The following is a 23,673-nucleotide window of genomic DNA, read 5'->3' as shown; positions in this document are numbered from 1 at the left end:
GAATTGCAAGTGGGTTGGAAAAAACAGTCACCAGACCCAAGGAAGGGCCAGATATCCAGAAGCCCTCCTACCCCAGCACCCCCCCCCCCCCCCTCAGCACGCCAACCCTTCCCCAGCACTCCAACACAATAATGGTGTCTGTCAGCTTTAACTGAGGTGCCATTTTACTGGCAATCGCAGGCACCCCGAGCAAGATTCGGGGCCTGCGTGCATTTTTATGGCAGCCGGGAGCCTTGTGAGGCTCCAGCCTGTCATTCTATACTTTCTATTGTAGGCTACTCTATGTAGCCTGCAATAGAAATGCCGGATTTTTGCGATGCATGGTATTAGTGATCAGTCCCCTAGGCCCTAGCCATTAGCTGCTGTGTGCGGCCCTCGCAACAACCTCTTGTTACTCATGTGGCCCTCGGGGTACCCTGAGTTTGACATGCCTGCTCTACACTGTTCTGGGCCTAACCCCTATTTGCTCCTGCCCATTTCAGGCAGTCCCACAAGCTAACTCTCAGACAACTCTCTCTAATTGTCCTTATGCTTTCAAATCCTTAGGGGACAAACCTAAGAGTTTCACATGTGAATTAATAGCATTGTGTGTATTATTGCTGGTTTGTTTGGATGGGATTAGCCAGAATCTCATTCACTTTGCTGGCACTGTACAACACAGCGCGTTTCTCTGTAGCCAAAACTCTGTATTTTACTGCAATCTGGGGCCTTATCCTTAGAGCGTTTTATTAAACAACCCCACCCACAATCATTTAGTTACACTTTAACATCTAATATTGTCTTTATATTATAATGTTGAAGACAAATTAAAATGTGGTATTACATGCTACCCTGCCTCTGCCTCAACAATAGCGCTCCCTGTAGTAGCTCTATATACTGTTAACATCAGTGTCGGGCCCAAGCAAAGGATCCCTTCCCTTATAATATTTACATGATCTAACAAGGCATATGGACAGGAACCCTTCACTTATGACCTGATTCATGTTTATGAGAATAGACTTTCAACCACAAATCATAATTGTTATATCTAACCTTCAAATCCTGAAAGATACAGGGCCAGCATTTGTGAATTGTGCTGCTGCCACTGAATTTAAGGAGTGCCTTTCATGACGGTAAATGTAGTATTGTCATATTCATTGCATGCATCACATTACACTTACTATGTGCCTTTGTCTGACTTGGCATCACTGAATCCTTTGCTGCATTGTCTTCCAAATGTATGTCTTGTCAATAGGACACTTGCAAGCTGTAGCTGGTGACACTGAAGCCAGAAAGATAAGTTATCTTGCAGTTGCTCAGTGTTTCATTGGACAGATACACAATGGCATTTGTACAGCAGTGATTCCTGGCCCAGTCTCTTTCCCTTTGTTTGAATTCTACATGTAAAAGCTTACTAGCATGAAAGCCAAAGCTGGATTATGGCTGGTGAATACTGGCATAGAATATCTTCGCTCTCATTCTGTGAAGATCTAGTTCCTGGCTAATATGAGCCGTTGGCATCCTTGCCTGCTTTCCTTCACCATCATTCTTATGATTCTATACTAATCCTGGTTACAAACATTGAGTAGGTTGTACAGGATTTTTTTCACAAACAGTCTGTGGGTTTTCTGGTATTACAGCTGACCTCCATTGAACTGAATAGGATTGGGCTGGAGATCCAGACTCCTCCAGGGCCGATTCTGTTTTTTCTGCTTCCTGATGTGGAAATTGAAATGGAGCCCCCCTTTCAACCATGAAAAAAGATTAGACTTGATTTCCGCTGCACATGCACACAACTCAACACTGAGGCTCCCTGAGTGAGATACATCACTGTGCCCCCAGCGCATGCGCAGTGATTTAAAGGATTTAAAGAAGCCAGGGATATATACCCAGCCTCAGTGCTTAGCTTAAATGGGAATTGGACAAACTCTAGGGTGCCCTGAGCAGGTGTAACATAAAAAAACACCATACTCACCTGTCCCCAGCACTCCAGTGTCTACCGCCAAAGCCTGTTCAGTAGCGCATCATGCCTCGCTCCCCAGAAGCCCTGCATCCCACGTGGTAACTGAGTAAAATCAGCGACATCATTGGTCGCTAGAGGGGCCAGTGACATAGATATGAGTAACATAACCGGTCCCTCTAAAGCATCTGCTAAGGCTTTATTTGGCCTCAGTGGTTACATGAGATGCAGGGCTTCTGGGAAATGAGGCAAGGTGCATGACCGAATGGGCTGTTGTGGCAGACATCACACCAGTGACAGGTGAGTATATTTCTTTTTTTATATTATACCTGTCCCAGCTAACTCACAGATTATTCCTGAATTTCAAATGTCCAAAAGAGCATACAGTGTAATGTCTCTTAGTGGCCCCTTCACACAGTGTAATGTTCCATAGTGGCTCCTCCGCACAATACAATGTCCATAGTGGCCCGTTTGCACAGTATGGCTGCCTTCACACGGAGTAACGCCAGCTGCCATTCACAGCCGTACACGCGAGCGCTGCGGAAGGCTCCCGAACACCTCCCATTCACTTCAATGGGAGTGCTCGTAACGCCAGCTTTACGAGCGCTCCCATTGAAGTGAATGGAAAGTGTTCGGGAGCCTTCCGCAGCGCTCGTGTGTACGGCTGTGAATGGCAGCCGGCGTTACTCCGTGTGAAGGCACGTGGCCCCTTCACACAGTATAGTATCTCGTAGTAGCCAAATATCACTGAACCCAACATTTTTGTGGTTTGCCACTTATGGACTATTATTATACTCTAGGGTCTCTTCAGACCCCAGAGTATAATAAGTGGAGGCCCATGAGAGGTGATCATACATAATAAACAATGTTACTCACCTTCCTTGGACTCTGGCATAGCTCCCTGTTCTCTTCTGACTAAAGAACTGTTATTGGGCTTCAGTGGTTACGTCGGCGTCATGACGCACATGGTCTCTCCTCTCTACTCCATCTGCTAGTCCATTGTGTAGAGTGGAGTTGGTCATGTAACCGAGAGCTGAAGTGAGGGACTAAAGGAGACCTGCTTATATATTACTAATAAAGCATATCATGTGCAGAGAATGAACAGATAAGCTATATTGTCCCCCACATAGCCCCTTAACTGAATTGCTTCTTCACAATGAGTTCAAGGATGTAAAATCCAGTGAAACCTTTTTGGGATGACCACTCAAAATTGCATTAAAAATTCAAAATTGCAATAAAAAAATTCAAAATTCTTCTCAAAGAAAATGTTTAATTTGGGAAATTGAAACTTATCACAGAAGATCTTGTCTAGGAAAGAAGGTGGTCTACTCAGAGCATTCCCGCTATGGTTTGTGCCTGTGTTATTACGTACAAGAGGATTGCTTAATACCAGCAGTGTTATTCATGGTCCCTGTAATTGTTGTGGTTGGTCAAAGTTAATAGAATTAGTAAAGTGATCTGTGGTCAAATAGCATGCAGGAGTCTTCAAGTTTATTACATTAAAGAATACAAAGAATAGTAGCCCAACAATTGTAATTTTGTTTCAGACTGCCTCCTGGCCAGATTGACTTGAAGTGAACTGACGTACTGTCTGCCAGAGGTCACACTTTATATATATTTTTTTTTTGTGCATAGTAAAAATTCTCGACTTTGTATTTTTAACACTTAATTTTAGTGAATGAGTAGTATGAAATTAGAAGTAATGCAATTAAGTATATATGTGGTACATATTTTCGCTGTAAAACTATTACATTTGCCATCTTGCATGCACACGACCAAGTATGCGATCCAATTGTCTTTGACTTGGACACACAAACCCGAAAAACACTTGGCTTGCAAAATGTTAATGTGCAATGGCAAATTTAGGAACTTTAAGGCCACGTTTTGTAGGTGAAAAATGGTAATTTGGGTATTTCAAATAAGGGCATATATATATATATATATATATATATATATATATATATATATTATATATATATATTTTTTTTAATTTCTTAAACTTCTTCTCAAGCTGTTCAAACTGTACAGTTGAAAAGGGGCTCTAGTGCCCTGCTCGGCCACCCCTAGCCTGGATACAGGATGTGATATAGTTGGGTATAGAGGCACATTTACCCATAGGTGTGAGACAGGGGTGTAATGGAGAATCTTCCTGTGTCTGTATAGTGGATAAGAACAATTTTGCGAGCTGCTCATGATTGTTGGGGAATCAAATGATGCTGCTGGTATTCTGTGTGGGTTGTCTAGAGTCTGCTTACTGTGTGTGCATGTACTCACATAACCACTGTAGATCTGTAATTTGAAGGTCCAGTCCCCCAATGCAAAATATCTAATCGGGTCCCCACTTATCATGTGCTATCTATAATACTGATGTCTTTGTATGTTGTAGAGAGGCCTTTAAACTCTGTAAAGCTCCAGGGTTTGGTAGCGATTACTACCTCTGTTATCCCTTTAACTATGCCCCTGCACTGCTCCCATCAAATATATCAGAATTGCCTAGATTGCGGGCAGTTCATTGAAATGACCAATCTTCTTTTCTTATTCCAATTATGTGCTGCCATTCAAAGTTTGCCAACCAACCAAAATGTCTTTTGAGTGCATCCTAGAGGATATCTAGTAGTAATCTCTCCAAAAGGTACACTATCCTAAGTAGCCTCTAAGAGCCTCTATATAAGGCAGTGTGGCTTTTACACCCACTTGTGGAATCACCCATTGTCTAATCAGATAACCCCTGTAATCATTTACGTATCAGCATGACAAGTTTAGCAGCAATCTGACATTATTATTATTATTATTATTATTATTATTATTATTATTATTAGTCAATGAATGTGTTTAGCCAGTGAGAATCCTATATTATTGATCTTCATTTTGTCAGTGACATGATCTATACATTCTGTATACCATAACATTTACTATAAGCATTGTAAGCCAATGACCAGCCAGGTAATGGAAGGGGTGTACATCTCTCCCAGACTACTAAGGTGGGTGAGATGAGAAAACTCCAGAAAGAATGTTTCTCAGCAGATAATTCTGTCTGCTGAGTGTTCTTTCAAAGTTCAGGTTATTGGGCTGGATTTTTTGGGAATGGCAGGTAGGTTGGCAGTGGGACCTTCCACCCCCCTCCAGTCCACACTTTGGGATGTTCCAGCAGTGCCTCAGCTGCAGAGAGTCTCCTTGTCAAGGGAGCTTAAGAAGTCAGCTCCAGCAGCAGACTTTGGGCAGAGCTTGGCTAGAGAGCCAAAGAAAGAGGTCATATTTTTGGAGCTGTGTCCTGAGTGATTCTACTGGCTTTTGATTTCTGTTATTCTAGGTGAGGTAATCTATTCTATGTTTAGTTAGAGCCTAGCCGGGCAGGTATTTATTTTTGTATTGTTTCCTTTTGTTGCTGCACTATATTTTTGAGTGAAAATAAAACTCTACCTTTGTTTTGGACTAAAGAAACTGGACTTGTGTGTCTATGCCACCCCACCTAGCAATCCCAGACCCTGACAGCATTTATGCCCATCATATGGCTCTGGTAATAGTATTTGGTAAGTGATGATTCTCCTCATATCAAGGATTGTGATGATGGAAAGAGCGATCTGATCCTTAGTAGTAATTTTGTAAACCTGAGGTTTTTCATTTTCACAGTATAAAATGTTTACATCAGTTTCACAAATAGAGACTGCAGACGTAATATCACTGAAAATCCATCTTCAGCCACCAACAACCATATTGTCTGCCTTGGCAATAACCATTTCACATTATTACCATAAATTTTATATATATATATATATATATATATATATATATATATATATATATACTTATATTTAGAAGATGAATACAACACTTAGAGTTGATGCATGTTTTGCATATTCATAATTAAATATCATAATCCAGATAGTGTTTGTACAACCTTTTAGCCATCTTTTATAAAACTGGAGTAGGATACATAAAACTGCACGAGCCAGTCACCAGCCAGTACATGTGATACATCTGGTATATACAGATATGAAGAGCAGTACTTACTGTTGGAAAAGGGGTCAGGTTTTCAGGAATATTGAAGAAAGGGGCTAAATTGAGAACAGTTACAATGTGATAGGCCTGCTAAAAAAGGTGTGTTTTAGGGCACAATTGAAACTGTGAATATTGGGAATAAAGTATTTGGGCTGGTATTTGGTGGAACTATAGAAATGTCTTGAAAGATGATAGGTTCAGATTAGGGAAGATGTAAGCCAGGAGTCGGCAACCCGTGGCACGCGTGTCAAGACTGGCATGCATGGCATATCTTGCTGGCACGGCAGCCAGCCTGGGACCTGAATATTAATAGAAGATGGAGCGTCCTTTAGTGCTCTGCTACAACAATGATATAGGATGCTCCCTCCTCTCTTGCTAGAGAGACAGGAAATCCCAGGAGGATGAGATCACACTGTGCAGCACAAGGACCCTGCCTGGACCCTGCCTGCTACAGAGGTGAGCTCCTCCTAAGAAGAGCAGAGGAGAGCTCCGTACAGCAAAGTGAAAGTAAAAAACACCAGGTACATGCTGGAGCTTCTATTCCTATTAATGTCATGCATTTGGGGTTATTAATTTATTTTTAGTAACTCTATGTGTCTCACATTAACCCCTTCGCAACATCCGCTGTAGTAGTATGGCACATGCCGGGTGTTTAACTATGGCGGCCGCCCATTTTCCTTGTGATCGCCGGCACCCCAAGCCACATATATTTACCACTAATTGTGGTTTGCCCATGTACTTACATTGCTTCTAATGGAAAAGTACAGGCGTATCAAGGTAAATGGAGGTAAACACATGTGGCTGGGAGCACAGTATGACAGCACCTCAATGCTGTTGTTTGAATTATAAGACTTTACTATGGGGATCGTCATCTTTACAATTATTGCGCGGCATTTTGAGTACCTCATTTTTTATTTTATTTTTTTATTTAAATCTGCACGCCGAACAAAAAAGGTTGCCTTCCCCTGATGTAAGCCTTAGATCAAAGAGCTCAAGTTTGTTGTCTACCTTGAAAAGATACAATCTATTCTGATATATATATGCACAAGGGTCCATGCCTCTACCTACCTACGTAGTTCACACGGATTAAAGCACACTCATTTTGGCAAAATACACATGTAAAGAATACACATGTAAAAATAAGACTCCCATTGACTTCAATGACATTTTACACGTTTATTTTGACGAGTATTTTGATGTGTTTTTTTACTCGTGTAAAAAAATGTCATTGAAATCAATGGAAGTCTTACTTTTACACGTGTATTTTTTACACGTGTATTTTGCCAAAATGAGCGTGCGTTTACTCTGTGTAAACTACCCCTTGCTGTGCTACTAAACGGCTGACGCCACAAAAGGAGATTTGCAATATGTTGTAAATCTCTTATTTAGAGAAGATCAGGGCAGTTGACGGTTAGATTCCATTATTGTTTCCCCTACTGAATATGATTATGTTCCTGATAGATGGATCAGAATGGAATATAAGGCCATATGTGACCATCCAATATAACAGATATTTTCATGCATGAGTAATGACATTTGTACAAATCTTGGATGGCATATACATTTGGATTGTTATGTACAGACACTTTCTTCCTATCCGCCAGTGTATTGCACTAATTCTAACATTTTATCTATGCACTAGTAGACTTGGTTGAATAGGAGACTTCTACAGTGCAAGATATTGTGGGAATACACTGCAATACTTCATCTGTAACTGTAAGATATGGGGGTTTCCTGTAATAAAATCTGTTATATTTTGGGCTGCTCTGTTGCGAACAGTCTTGGCTAAGGCTATACAATACAAATAGGTATTAAGCAGAGGGTGTAGTGCCCAGACTTCTGATATGAAATCCATAGGTTTTCCATTCTCAATTGTTATAATAGCCCCTCTAAGTGATTCTTGATGGCCATTAACTGTGCAGTTTGTGGAAAATGTAGTGATAACTAGAGAGTATAGGAAAGAGGGGGGTGGAAGTAACTGTATGTGACTGAAATAGAGGGGAAGGAAAAAATTATACAAGAAAGGGAAGTAGGATTAAAAATAGTACCGAACCCCTCAAAGCAAATGATAGCCGCCTACTCACAGCTGTAAGTTACACATTATAAACCGTTGTGTTGCTCAAGAGCTGACTCAGCTCGCAATTTGTCTGTCATATGGACTCTTATTCCCTCCCTATTCTGGTTCCAGCACTGTGAGCTACGCTGCTTGCAGCACTTTCAATATATAAATGAAGAAGATCTGGCAGACACAATGTATTGAATACAGCAGAACGAAAGCACAAGAGTCCATTGAGTAGAGGGTGATTTTAGGGGATAAGTACATTAAGTAGTGATTTCACTTGTGTTCTTTATTCATCAACCAAGGTACATGCTGTTGGGTTGGGATGTGGAAGGGAGAAGCCTATCTCATCACACTGAATTTACAGGAACACCAAACACAGCTGCTTCTACAGTTCCAAGCCCCTGGCAGATCATGAGACTGTCAATTGGGTCCACATCATGGTGGCTACAATATCTTTGTACCCAGTGGTCACTAAGCGGTCCCGGACTTCTCTGAGAGGTCTGGCTGTACTAATAGTCGGCTCCCTGCCTCTGCAGCTGCTTAACAATGCAAACACGTACGGATACGTCCTTGCAGGGCTAATAGTGGACCGCCCAGACAATTATAGTCAGCGGGTGGTCTGGAACCAGTTACAAGTGTATTCTCATAATGACATAGCTTATCACTCAGATATGCCATAGCTGGAGGCTGGAGGGGTCAGACCACTGGGACCCAATGGAGCGGCTAAGGTCCTTTCATCACTTCACCAGATCAGTAGTGCTCCTAGCCTTTGAATTAGCTAGCTCCATTCCACTAAGAGTGAAAAAAAGTCGTACTTCTGTCCAGTTCAGCCCATTGTCCGGAAATATTGATCAAGAGTAAGGCAAACCCTTTAAGGACGAAGCCATTTTTTCTTATCTTGGGAAAACAATTCCCTCCAAATCTGGCAATCAGAAAAAAAATTCTGGATCAATGACCCATCACCATAAATATAGTAATCCAGTAACTATAACCTGTAATGCTGTTACAATCAAGAAAGGTATCATTTAAAACGCATTCAAATATATACTACAACGGATTCATTCATTTTAAGGCTCAGTTCACACATCTGAATTTGCTGCAAATTCTGTCCAGAATATGCCACCCATTGACATAGTTTTCAACGGGAAGCAGTGACAGACACTTCTTTTTCCAGGACTCCCTGCAGTACAGTGCAGTACTACCTACTCTGTACTTCTCAATACCCATGCTAGGATGGGTAGCACATTTGGGCAAAAGGTGAGTGCATCTACATGTTATTTTTTGGGTCTGCTGTGCATTCTTTTTAGGACTCCTAGCCCCATTGCATATAGTCATTTAAAGCTTTCTGCAGCTTTTCCTGACTTTTAGTGTATTTGTATTGGCATTAGGATTTCCCATATCTACATCTACCTAAAGATATTTCTTTTTATTTTTATTTTTGTTACATTCTGGGGTATTCAGAATCAGTTACTAATGGTCTAAAGTTACAAAGGCTTCAATGGTGGTGTCTGAGCCAATTAATTTTGTGACTTGAGGGACCATTGTACAGTTTCCTGCAATGCTTGTTCCAAACTCTGCTGGTTTTGATTTATCCAGACAGCAGCTTAGCTCTGTTCCATTGACAGATATGTCATCTAACACCTAGTTCTGTGTTACTGTCATCTAAGCTCGAACAATGCATTGCTATCTGCAGTATGAATCCCACAGAATTTACATCTTAAAAACAAAAATCTGTTCAATTGTACCTCTAGTTCTAAAACTTTTTTTTTTTTTTTCCATAAATGAATGGTAGGTGTTGATAGTGTAGGTGAATAATAAAAAAACAACTTTGCAATATTTTCTTATTAAAGAAATACTGATATATCAGTCAACCCAAACTTCTGTAGCGTGAATTTTACTTTTGTTGGTTTGTTGTTTTCTGTGATATCACACTGCATACATATAACCAATTACAGACGTTTGTGTTAGCTCTGCTATATCTGTAGGCTTCCTTTTTCATTTATTAGATGAAGTTACTTTTTACATAGAAGTCTATGGAGAGGGATGGAGGAGTCTGCTGGAAAAGAAACACAAATAACTGCAGTTTGAGAGTTCTTTGAGTGAGAGAGTTCTTGACATTGCTATATTCTTCAAGACAAGGTTATAGCTAACTGCAGCCATCCCCTCCTCCATAGATTTGTGAGTGTGAGGCTATATGCAAATATGGGTTATGCTAGGGTTCACACTGGGTAAATGGAAGGCGGAGGAAGCCATTCTGAGAAGTGGAAAGCATACTGTCTATAAAAAAAACAGAAAAGAAAAAACTCCCTGTGTCCCCCCCCTAAAAAAACAAACAAACAAACAAACATTATTTGATAACCTAAATGAAAAAAAATGAACCAGGAAAATTGGCCTGGTCCTTAAGTGGTTAAACAGAAATGATGTAAAAAGGTGGAATTTTGCTTCTGTAGAAGCAAAGGTCAGAATTATTGAGACTGTCGTCTTTGGCTGTTTATGCATGTGAAAGCAGGATTGGAGAATAATTGATGTCTTTGAACTTTTGTGAAGACTTTTGTCAATATCTCTGTCAAGGAAAACAAATATGAGATGTAGAAGAGGAAGAGGATAACTAGCAAAAAGTTTGAGAAATCAGATCATGGACCTGTCATTGATAAGCACTGAGACACAGCGAAGAGTCAAAACATGCTAGTGATGAATTATGTATGTATGTTCAGGATTTAGAAGCAACTTTCCAGCACTTAATAATAGAGGACTATGTAAGCAGCCAAGCTTCATCATCTGGTTAGCTACAACAATGCATGTAAGCTCCTGTTAGACATGCCTGGTATTTATACCACACTTGAAATCTTTTCTCTTGCCCTGTCAGATGTATAAGTGAAATATAAGTAACCACTCGTATACTTAGAAGTTACTATTGAGTAAGACTGAATACATACATTGACTTATGTGTAGCTCAGAATGGTATTGACTGTATAATGTTAGGAAAAATGTTCACAATTTTTCTTATGGCAGCACCACTCTAATCCATGGGCTGTGTCTAGTATTGCCACTTATTCCTATTCTTATTGTATCTTCCATTTGATTCTGCTTTCTAATCCATATGTAATATGGGTGGTTTGGGCAGCCAGCTGGGATCCATCTGGGGAGCCCCCTGGACCCAGTACAGGTGGTGGGTGACAGAAGGATACTGTCTACGGTGAGCTCCATGCTGGAGGACAACTCCCATCCCATGTATGAGACCGTGACAGCACTGGGCAGTACTGTCAGCGACCGACTGCTTCACCCAAATGTGAGAAGGAGCGCTATCAGAGATCCTTCCTCACAACCACAATCAGGCTGTATAATCAATATCAGGCTAACCGAAGATCACTCCACACAGAGAACTAAATGATCCTGTAGTCGTCTTTTTCTTTTAGTTGCGATGACTCCTAGTATCTTTTGTGCAATTGATTTATGGGAAACTGTGTGCTACCTCATAAACCTGGTGCATCCTCCACCAACATAGATGAAACAAAGAAGACAGCCTCATAAATCTCCCCCAAAGACTGCAAGGTTCCCACATCTTGTGATATAAAACAAGCCCAAAACATCACTTATCCACAACTGCTTAACAGCACGAGACCCGGTTCACATCAGCATGGGGACTCCTTCCCTGAACGAAAACTTATACATATTAAAAAACAGTTACCTAAGAAACCACACGGACCCTATAGACTCTAATGGGATCCATGTGGTTTCTACAAAAAACATGCAGAGAGAAAAGTACTGCAAGCAGTGCCATTTTATTGTAGCCTGATGTGACTCAAAAAATGTAGAAGTAGGGTATAAATTACATTATTGTCATTTAGATTTGTTCTTGGCAAGACATGGAATAACTTTAAGGACACTCTGTGAATAATGGAAGTAAACAAGCATGACTTGGCAGGGATGTCAGGATGACATCCAGACTTTACAAACAGCCTTTCTGTTCTAATGAGAGAGCTACATTCATGCAGATCCATGTTGACATTTTTTCGAAGCCCAGATCTGTACATACATCACCAAAATGTAGAAGTAGGGTATTATTGAAATTCCATGTCTAAAAATATCAAATATAATCAGCACTTCCAAATGGCCTAGGTATGTGTTCCAGTGTTTTGTACACTTCCTGAAAGCCTTCCTAAAATCTATCAGCAATACTGTAAAGGAATTGTGTTTGGTTTGGATAACTAAATATATAGACGCTTAAATTGAAGGAAACAGTAAACTTGGGTATCAGCGACACAGAAATAAGAAGAAAGTAAACTTGTGCAGAGTGTCTGTCAATCTGCATTGTGTTTCTGAAACAAGAATTATTGTAAAGATCTTGCAAAGAACAGGTTTTAATAATTTACTTTTTTTATTTTATTTTTTGCTACTTTTACACTTTTGGAGACAATGTAAGGATGGGACTTTGTTTATGGGTAGGAGTTTCCTGTAGATAGAACAGAGGGGGAGGTTGTGAGGACGGGAAGAGGTGGCTGCTATTCGCAATATAAAGTGGTAGGGTTATATGTTCTTTTAATTTAGATTTTATTTTGTGATTAATATGATCTATTACACAAAACATTGTACTTATGTATATTACTGTCTTATTGTTCATTTTAAGTACTACCTAAATGTGTAATATATAGATATCAAAAATGACAACTACTGCTTTAAGAACAAAAGAAAAGGGATCCATTTACCGAATGTGCTTCCAATGTGGGGCCAAGTTTTCAGTGGAATACAGTTGGATGACGCTGAGAGTGACATCCGAGTGTCATTGGAATTTATTCTGTGATGAACAGGTTCTATCCTGCTCCATATCATCAGTACAGATTGGAAGCCCCCATAGATGTGAATGCATTCAGATGACACTCGGATGCCATTCTCCGTGTCATCCAACTATATTCCGCTTCAAACTCGGCTCCACATTGGAAACACACTTGGTCATGTGCATGGGGTCTAAGAATGTAACCTCAAGTGCAAAACAAATAGAGCTGACCAAAAATAAAAAAACAATCAAGAAGTGGTCAAAGATATAGAATGGAAACTAGGATTTAAGATTGACTATAGCACTCACAAGATAGATAAAGGAAATTGTGAAGATTCAGTTGGAATGTAAGACGAGAAGTAGTGAACCATCAGGTGGTTATCTGGATTACAGAGGAAGTATATTTAGAAAGGCAGGGTGGGATTTGTAGATTAGCATAACCAGTATAATTATTAAAAATTGTTTTACACAAAAGATGTTATAGATTTTGGTATAGTAGGGACTCACAAGAAATTTGGAGTTCAATGAACAGTAAGGTGGAATGAGGATGAATGTAGTGTCTTAGGGTCAAGTCCTGAGAAGTTAGAAGAATTCCACAGTCTCTGCTTGCTCTCTGATAGAAGAATATTACCAAAGCACTAAAAGCTTATCCTCTCTCTAAAGCAAGGGTAGGGAACGTACAGCTCTCCAACTGTTGCAAAACTACAACTCCCAGCATGCATACTTGCTCTGCTGTTCTTGGAACTCCTATGGAAGTGAATGGAGCATGTTGGGAGTTGTAGTTTCACAGCAGCTGGAGAGCCGAAGGTTCCCTACCCCTGCTCTGAAGTATCACTTTACAGACCTAGAGCATGCTTGTAGGTAAAGAGTCTGACTTGGGTACCCCAGTTTCTTCTTGCATTACCTGAAAGCAAACTTTGCTTTATGAGTTAAGCCCTCAACTTGGTAACAAAGGTTGTAAACTGTTGTAATGCTATTTCTTATTAATATTGATTGTTAACTTTCACAACCTGTTCTGTTTTGCTTACTTTCTAGAGCTAGAGACTGTGAAACTGGCACGTGCGGTATTCGGCAAGCTGCATGAGATATGTTGTAGCTGGGTAAAAGATTTTCCTTTGTGTCCCAAACCACATCTCTACTATGAGACATCAATTCATGCGATCAAAAACATGCGAAGGAAGATGGAAGACAAGCATGTCTGCATTCCAGACTTTAACATCCTCTTCAATCTTGAGGTACTGAACATTCATTTGAAGATAAAAGCTGCATCATATTTTTAAAGTAAAAGACACACTGTACCATGAGGCACTGTATACAATGTAGCATGACCACTATGTGCGACAACCTTACTCAATTCTGAAATCACTAAGTACAGTGTCTATTGTGGGACGCTTGTTTGAGAGGACTATAGGAATGCCCCTCCTGACAGTACTGTCCGTAGCTCTGTAGTGTCAGACAGGGCGTTCCTTACCACCCAGCCATGATGCTGAGCAGTGAGGAATGTTCTCCCAATACAAGTCTATGGGTGAGTACTGTCAGGAGAGGCGTTCCCAGCTAGACTGTTAGGAATGCACTTCTGACAGTGAAGAGCTATTGGTAACGACGCCAATAGCTCTTCCCCCTGGGGCACATAATGGGAAAGCCAATAGTGCGCCGAATTCAGCGCACTGTTGACTTTCTAGTGGTATATAAAACCGCGTGTGCCCAATGACATGAAAGGTCCTCTTTAACTAACCAATCCATTTTAAAACACCTTTAATGTTATCTTGCAAATACTCTTTTCCTTTAAACACATTTTAATGTTACATTAAAATACCTTAAGGATAAATAGAGCTCCAAAGCCCCTGCTCTGCTTAGACGCTAAAAAAAAAATCTAAATATACTTATGGGACATAGCTGTCTGGATGCTTAAATATTACAATATATTTGCTTTTCTTAAAATGTTCCAGATATTTCATTTAATCACATCACAGAATACACATTTCAACCCTGACAATCCCCAGCATTAAACATGCATGTTCCAAGAAAGATATAATCAACGTATTAAGCTCAGATTGTCTGGGAGGAGATGTGACAAGTGATAGGCTCAGAAGTAATAATTCACTTCACTATATTTTTAGCTACAGCATAACAGTTAAAATTAGCTAAACAGTGAAAAAACCCAAAATCTAAGTCTAAAAATCCTACCTAGTTTGAGCCGATGAATTAAAATAAAAAATAACTGAGCCTGTTTTGTTTTTGTTTTTTTGGGGAGGGAGTTGCCTTAACAATTTACTTAAAAAGAAATGAGCTGCAATATCCAACATAGCCTGTAAACAAGAGTGGTGCTGTTTCTGGAGAATAAAGCAAACTTTTTTTTCTCGGATAATACCTTTTAATACAGGTTAATCTTGTTCATCTGATCTGGATTCTTAAGGATTTGCCCATAATCAGGTACAGGTTTTGATCAGTAGTTTCCTGACCACTGGGACCCCCATAGAACACAATACAGAGTGCTGCACTCCGCTATCAGTTCATATTACTGACATGTAGGCACCCCATGTTCCACTGTATGGTGCCATCAGGAGGTATTGAATACTCTATAAGAGCTATACAAAAAAGACCTCATTGGTTGAGCTGCAGCATCGGTACCTGGTCACCATACAGAGCCAAGAGCCAACTGCGTCTGGCTCCATGTTGTGCATAGTACAGACTTCACCCTATGAAAGACATTTTACTAATAACATGGATTGGCCAATCCCAAGAATGAGGTCCTGTGTTAATGAAAGTTGGAAACATTCATGTGAACTGTGGCTTCATCATAAGAGAGAACCCCCTATATAGGAGTTTTCCAGAAAAAACTAATGGAAGACCACATTCAATGGTAGAGATCATTAAAGGAATTGCCTAGAAATTTCAGAAGTCAGGTAGGAGGCTGGTAAAGGTGATATTTAAAAAAAAAAATTAAAAAAAATGATACGCTCCAGTGTCTTCTGTTCCTGTCTGGTCCAGCCCGCGCTGTGCTTTTGCTGGCAGAAGTTCTGTAACACACATGACCGCTGAGGCCATTCAGCAACCACACTCTGCTCCACATCTCTCTGCTCGTACATAAAGATCAAGCGAGAAGAAGAAGGTCAGGGATTGACCGAAATGTTGCATTGTTGACCCGCATTCGACCATTGTACAAATGTATTCTATATTATATAGCATTGAGATGTGAAAAATTTAATATTACATATATTCTTTGGAAAAACTGAAAAATTAAATACTGCATCAAACAAAGTACTTTAAGTGTGTGTTGTGGCATCTATTTAGTACATAGTGGGTTGGAGAACCCTTTTAAAAACACCAATTTCATTACTACCATCAAATGTGCAAGACCAGTGATATATATCCAGAAGTCACTCACATACATCATCTGTTCCAGAGAAAGGAGAGTATGATGATTTTTTTTTGTAATATTTCATCTTCATCGGACTCCTCCCTGACTTCTGAAATTCCTGGACAACACCTTTTTAATTATGTTGTGAAAACGAAATGAATTTTTTTTCAGATTAGTATCATATAATAGTGTGCTTTATACTGCCACTTAGAATTCAATCATTGTTTTTCCCCATTCCAGTTTTCCACATTACTTAGCAGTTATGAGCATCTTGTATGAAATTAAAAAGATTTTAATGGACTTTGATTCTGATATGCTATATTCCTCATGAAAATGTTTTGTAGCATCTCTTACAACATTTATTACAAGGGTTTTGTGGGTTTATATATTGGTGACCTATCCTTAGGATTGGTCATCAATATGTATAATTTCTGGAGGTCAGACATCCACTAGCTGTTTAGAGGCTGCCGCATTCTATGTCCATTAGTCACGTGATACAGCAGCAGATCAGGCCCATTCAAGTGAATGAAGCTGAGATGCATTACCAAGCACATAATGTAAGGTGCTCTGCTCATTGAAGAGGGTGCAGCACTCACCCAAATGCTGCAGCTGATATAGGGTGTCCTGGGAGTTGTATTCCACCAATCATATACTGATAGGTCATCAATACGTGAATCCCAGAAAACCACTTTAAGATTCAATGATATATAGAATACAGTTAGGGCCAGAAATATTTGGACAGTGACACAAGTTTTGTTATTTTAGCTGTTTACTAAAACATGTTCAGAAATACAATTATATATATAATATGAGCTGAAAGTGCACACTCCCAGCTGCAATATGAGAGTTTCCACATCCAAATCGGAGAAAGGGTTTAGGAATCATAGCTCTGTAATGCATAGCCTCCTCTTTTTCAAGGGACCAAAAGTAATTGGACAATGGACTCTAAGGGCTGCAATTAACTCTGAAGGCGTCTCCCTTGTAAACCTGTAATCAATGAAGTAGTTAAAAGGTCTGGGGTTGATTCCAGTTGTGTGGTTTTGCATTTGGAAGCTGTTGCTGTGACCAGACAACATGCAGTTAAAGGAACTCTCAATTGAGGTGAAGCAGAACATCCTGAGGCTGAAAAAAAAGAAAAAAATCCATCAGAGAGATAGCAGACATGCTTGGAGTAGCAAAATCAACAGTCGGGTACATTCTAAGAAAAAAGGAATTGACTGGTGAGCTTGGGAACTCAAAAAGGCCTGGGCGTCCACGGATGACAACAGTGGTGGATGATCGCCGCATACTTTCTTTGGTCAAGAAGAACCCGTTCACAACATCAACTGAAGTCCAGAACACTCTCAGTGAAGTAGGTGTATCTGTCTCTAAGTCAACAGTAAAGAGAGGACTCCATGAAAGTAAATACAAAGGGTTCACATCTAGATGCAAACCATTCATCAATTCCAAAAATAGACAGGCCAGAGTTAAATTTGCTGAAAAACACCTCAAGAAGCCAGCTCAGTTCTGGAAAAGTATTCTATGGACAGATGAGACAAAGATCAACCTGTACCAGAATGATGGGAAGAAAAAAGTTTGAAGAAGAAAGGGAACAGCACATGATCCAAGGCACACCACATCCTCTGTAAAACATGGTGAAGGCAACGTGATGGCATGGGCATGCATGGCTTTCAATGGCACTGGGTCACTTGTGTTTATTGATGACATAACAGCAGACAAGAGTAGCCGGATGAATTCTGAAGTGTACCGGGATATACTTTCAGCCCAGATTCAGCCAAATGCTGCCAAGTTGATCGGACGGCGCTTCATAGTACAGATGGACAATGACCCCAAGCATACAGCCAAAGCTACCCAGGAGTTCATGAGTGCAAAAAAGTGGAACATTCTGCAATGGCCAAGTCAATCACCAGATCTTAACCCAATTGAGCATGCATTTCACTTGCTCAAATCCAGACTTAAGGCGGAAAGACCCACAAACAAGCAAGACCTGAAGGCTGCAGCTGTAAAGGCCTGGCAAAGCATTAAGAAGGAGGAAACCCAGCGTTTGATGATGTCCATGGGTTCCAGACTTAAGGCAGTGATTGCCTCCAAAGGATTCGCAACAAAATATTGAAAATAAAAATATTTTGTTTGGGTTATGTTTATTTGTCCAATTACTTTTGAGCTCCTAAAATGTGGAGTGTTTGTAAAGAAATGTGTACAATTCCTACATTTTCTATCAGATATTTTTGTTCAACCCTTCAAATTAAACGTTACAATCTGCACTTGAATTCTGTTGTAGAGGTTTCATTTCAAAACCAATGTGGTGGCATGCAGAGCCCAACTCGCGAAAATTGTGTCACTGTCCAAATATTTCTGGCCCTAACTGTATATTGCCAAAGAGCAAATAATGATAATACTGGTTAACATACTAAATTGTATGATATACAGAGTAATATTAAGCAATTTTAGGAATTTTTGCTCCACTTTTTCTTTAGAACAGACCTAAAAGATGGACAGTAATTGCTGAAAATAATTTGCAGTACTCCAATCAGAAAATCAATATGATGGAAGATTGCTTTTTATTGTGGTACACAATTGCAGTTCCTTGCAAAGTCATACAATTTTGTCCTCTTGGGAGCTGTCTAAGGAATAAACCACTAAATTACAAATGGCGACCAATAGACCATAATAGATATTGTACCTTTTCACCGAACATTGCTAGTGTGTGTGTGTATGTATATATATATATATATATATATATATATATATATATATATATATATATATATATATATATATGTGTGTGTGTGTGTGTGTGTGTGTGTGTGTGTGTGTGTGTGTATATATATATATATATATATATATATATATATATATATATATACATATATATATATACACACACACATACTATACTATTCATGGATTGTAAGCTCTTGTGGGCAGGACCCTCTAACCCATTATGCTGGTTGGTCACTTTTAGTATTGTAGTTATTTTGTATATTTTGTGTACCGTATGTAAACCCTCAAATGTACAGCACCATTGAATTGATGTAATAATGTACAGCACCATGGAATTTATGGTGCTGTATAAATAAATAACAATAATCATATCAAAATCAGCAGAGAGAAAAGTGCTGCACGGATAACTTTTTCTCTGCTGGTTTCAGTGTAAAAATGGTGGACCCCATTATAGTCTATGGAGTCCGTAGTTAACCGTTGTTTTTACCCTGGCGGACCCAAACAACTGAGAGCCTGGTGCAAGTGTGAGCCTGGCCTAAACCTTTCATTGTAAATTATAGTTTGAGCGTATATAAGCCGTATATGCCTGAGGTTAGCAAAGCCTAAATGTTCAGAACAAATCCAAAGCACCTATGTACAGAAATGTATTTTAGGAAGGGGCCAAACGGTGGCTCATTGGTTAGCACTGCAGCCTTGCAGCACTAGAGTCCTCTCTTCAAATCCTGCCAAGGGCAAAAAACTATCTGCAAGGAGTTTGTATGTTTTCCCCGTGTTTGCGTGGATTTCCATCCCATACTCCAAAGACATACTGATAGGGAAAAATGTACATTGCGAGCTCTATGTGGGGCTCACAATCTACATAAAAAAAGATATGTATTTTAGGTATATAATTCCACATGTGTTAATTCATAGTTTTGATGCCTTCAGTGTGAATCTACAATTTTCATAGTCATGAAAATACAGAAAGCTCTTGAATGAGGAGGTGTGTCCAAACCTTTGGTCTGTACTGTACAGTATGTAGGATTCCCAACCTCATGGGACAGTCTGCCTTGATATTTTTGAGCTATAAACAGTTTCCATATCAACAACTCAAATGGTTGCTTTCTTGTTTAGGTTCTAATGTCCAAATATACTGTATTTAGGACTTTTTTGATGAGGGGTAGCTGACTGTTTTAGTTCTTTGTCATTTCAGTTGCCAGTGTACATAAAGGGCCCATTCACTTTCAATAGCTGTAGGCTAAATTCTTAGGTCTACCATACATACAGTATATACACTCAGCCAAGTGTCCACGTGTTTTCAGTTGGGAAAGAGGAGCAAGCCACTGCCAGACACCCATAGAAGGATTGACGTGTGTAATTCAACAAGACCCCTTTCTTGTATGATGCCAGGGGAAGGTTGGGAAGCCTCAATCTGATAATCGATTGGTCTTCATATAATTTTTTTTGGCCATCTTTTCAGTAATGTGTGGGGGCTGCATAGCCTTTGACCATAGGGGAACAGATGAATATTCAGTGGGCTATTGCCCAAGGGAGACCTAGTGGGCCCCTAAGTATACTCGCTGCACTACATACAAGAGGGCAGCATACAGCACACAGCCTATGTTCCCGTATAATATTTAATTAACTACCGAGTTTATTTTATATAGATGCACTGGGTGGCAGAGATGATATCTAAGCAGAGAGGCAAGATGACCATTATCCTCCCTCAAGGACCCTGCCGCCTTACTGTCACTGCTTGGTCCCATTGCTAGTCATCTTGCTTAAAAAGCTAAGGGCGCCTAGTCTAAGCCAAGAGCGATTCAGCAGGCTGTTGAGAGGGTCAGAAGACAGAAACGGGCCAAAGTAAGGGCTAGGTAACAGGTTAATCCTGAAATAGATGTGTGCAGTTCAGTTTTAGGAATTTTTGAATGGGTGGCAGGTAATATTTGTCTGGGTGGTAAGCTGCAGTATATCATGCCTGCATCCAACTGAAAATAACATTAAAGAGGAACATTGACTTCTTGCAGCCAATCGGCATTACTGGGAAAGATTCTAGCAATGATGATTGGTTTAAATCAGGTGGTAGATAGAAAAGAGCTAAAACTAATGCCATAAAACAAGTACTAGCACACACAAACATCAGCCTTAATAACTTTGCATTACCCGCGATTATGCTCCTATAATAAGATCCTGTTGTGCTTATAGAATGCCTGCCACATTGTCCATGAAATAGCTGTGATCTCCATATAATACCAGTATAAATTGTATCTGCTCCACATGTTTTAGTGGATGTTTCTAATATCTGTGTTATAGAACTAGACACTAAAGGCAGATATGTAATCTAGCATACTGATAATGCAGTGCAGAATAAGGAGAATTATTGTGTGGATCTTATGGTTTTAAGTTTGTTTTCCTCCTACCCCTTAGGACCAAGAGGAGCAAGCTTACTTTGCTGTGTTTGATGGACACGGAGGAGTAGATGCTGCCATTTATGCTTCTATCCACCTGCATGTGAATTTGGTACGTCAAGAAGTGTTCCCACAGGACCCAGCTGAAGCCTTGTGTAGAGCATTCCGCATCACAGATGAAAGCTTCGTAAAAAAAGCCGCCCGAGAGGTTAGTGTTCTGAATTTATTTACGTATATTTGCTTGGTCTTGCACATAAAGCATACCTGTCATTTGTTTTAACTTTTCTGGATAAGCTGGTGTGTGTGCGCGCACACGTTCACATAAGAGGTAATGCTATTTATGGTTATTATATAACATATTTAGTTTCTCAGTAGCCTCTATCTGTAGTTTTTAATTTTTATGTGAACTGGTGAGTGGAGACTAGCTACCATACACTGTGTCCAGTAAGTAGAGGAGGAATCTGCTCTAGAACCATTTCTCTCACTTAGAAGCAGCTTCAGGGCCATGCAGGACATATCTAGAGAAGTACTGACAGGTACTGATCTGAATAAAGTGCTTTGGTATTGATAGAAAGCTTCTGTGCAGCTTCAGCATCACTTTAACCTTGTCTTTCACATTTTCTGCTCACTTCTCCCCCAGTATTCTCCGTAGACATGCAGATAGTCTTCAGATGAATTTGTGATTTTTGGAGTGAATGGTAGTTTAATAAAGGGAGGGAAGCAGGAAAAATCAGACTGATATGAACAAAAAGTGACTTTTCTCCTGGAAAAGATATATTATAAAGTTTATTATAATTGCTTATAGCTATGTGTGGATGAACATTATCCTGCTGAAAATACCAGTTGGACGCCCTGCCATGAGATTCAGCACATGTGGCTGTAGGATGTCCTGCACATGTTGCTGAGGTGTTCGTGTCTCTTATATCACTACTAGGCTCTACGGATCATCACAATAGCAGTTGAGACAGTCAAAGGCAGAATTGAAGTGCTCATTACAAGACCTTCCATGGAACCCAACTTTATCCGATCCCAAACAGAACCTGGATTTGTCGCTACCATACAGTTCCAGTCTATAGCCGTCCTGGTTTCTCAATCACAACACAATTGTAAATGAATGTGGCAGTGATATGATCATTGGAAGGATGGACCTTATGACACCAAATTTCCTACTCCGTACCTGAAAATGGCAGAGACAAGGATGTGTGTCTGAATGATTGATTAACAAGGCTTTTGCTTGTTGCACAGTCAATTCCTTGAAATGAACGTCCCATTTCACGTGTAATCATTTAGATATTGACATATCTGAGTCATAACTACCTGCCTGGTTTTGTTGCAATTCCACATATTTCTCTGGGTGTGTAATTTTTTTTTTTGTCAATGAGTTGATACTTTTGTAGAATTCCTTCTTAATTTCTGCTATTGGGAATAAACATCCTCAAACCTGGGATAAAACTTCATGAAAAGTGTCAGTGTTTTCTAGAAATACTTGTCTACACTTCTCCTGGAGCCAGTCATGACCGTGTGTGTGTGTGTGTGTGTGTGTATATATATATATATATATATATATATATATATATATATATATATATGGGGAATCGCTCAAGCAGATGCTTGTAGCAGTGCAAGAAACAGGGACACAGACACTGGACTGCACACAAGTTCAGGCTTTATTCACTTGTAGTGCATACACTGCCTTTCAAAGGCACAAAATAAGCAAAACAAAAGCCTTTTCGGCTGAGAACTAACTAAACATAGGAAAACTGTTTCCCTGACTATACAGGAGACTTGCTACCAGACTCCCACCTTGGCAACAACAACGGGTGGCACAGTACCTGCTTTGTAGATTCAGTTTGGACAGGTCAGTTCTGTCAGTGTGGTGCCACACCCCTAGTCTTCACACACAGACTATATCAGGCCTTGATTAGTCAGCTGACCTCCTTGGTGTGGGTCTTTACCGAACACCCTTTAGCTGCCTGGCTGGGATATACCTGTCTTCCCAGACCACACCCTTCACTCTCTCAAAATATGTGTGTATATATATATATATATATATATATATATATATATATATATATATATATATTAAAAGAAACCACAAAAAGAACATTTAAAGGCTGCCAATGTAGTCCATGTAAGCACTAGATGCGTGATTTTATGACTTTGAATTGTCATTTTGTCTCATATATATATATATATATATATATATATATATATATATATATATATATATATATATATATATATATATATATATATTTTGGCCATGGGTAACCCTTCCTGGGCAGATGAGTATTTTGCTAATGGTTCTGTATGGAACGTGACTGCTTTGCATTGCGTCTATAGATTGTGAGAGACGTTATGCACAATGAGGTGTTTTGTCTTTCTAGATAACTTTGCAGTTCTATATTTGAGTCTGTTCCTGACATT

The 23,673-nt window shown here is 39.7% G+C and overlaps 1 protein-coding gene across 1 annotated transcript in view; it reads left to right on the top strand.

The window, feature by feature from the left end:
* PPM1E (protein phosphatase, Mg2+/Mn2+ dependent 1E) overlaps positions 1 to 23,673 on the top strand; it is a 154,377-nt gene that overhangs the window by 117,227 nt on the left and 13,477 nt on the right. Inside the window, exons 3-4 of the mRNA XM_075264886.1 lie at positions 13,810 to 14,009; positions 21,266 to 21,454. Coding sequence (XP_075120987.1) covers positions 13,810 to 14,009; positions 21,266 to 21,454 — 389 coding nt within the window. The remainder of the gene's footprint in view (positions 1 to 13,809; positions 14,010 to 21,265; positions 21,455 to 23,673) is intronic.

This window comes from Leptodactylus fuscus, chromosome 2, assembly GCF_031893055.1.
Source record: "Leptodactylus fuscus isolate aLepFus1 chromosome 2, aLepFus1.hap2, whole genome shotgun sequence".
Lineage (NCBI taxonomy): Eukaryota > Metazoa > Chordata > Amphibia > Anura > Leptodactylidae > Leptodactylus > Leptodactylus fuscus.
This window is presented reverse-complemented; position numbering and strand designations above follow the sequence as displayed.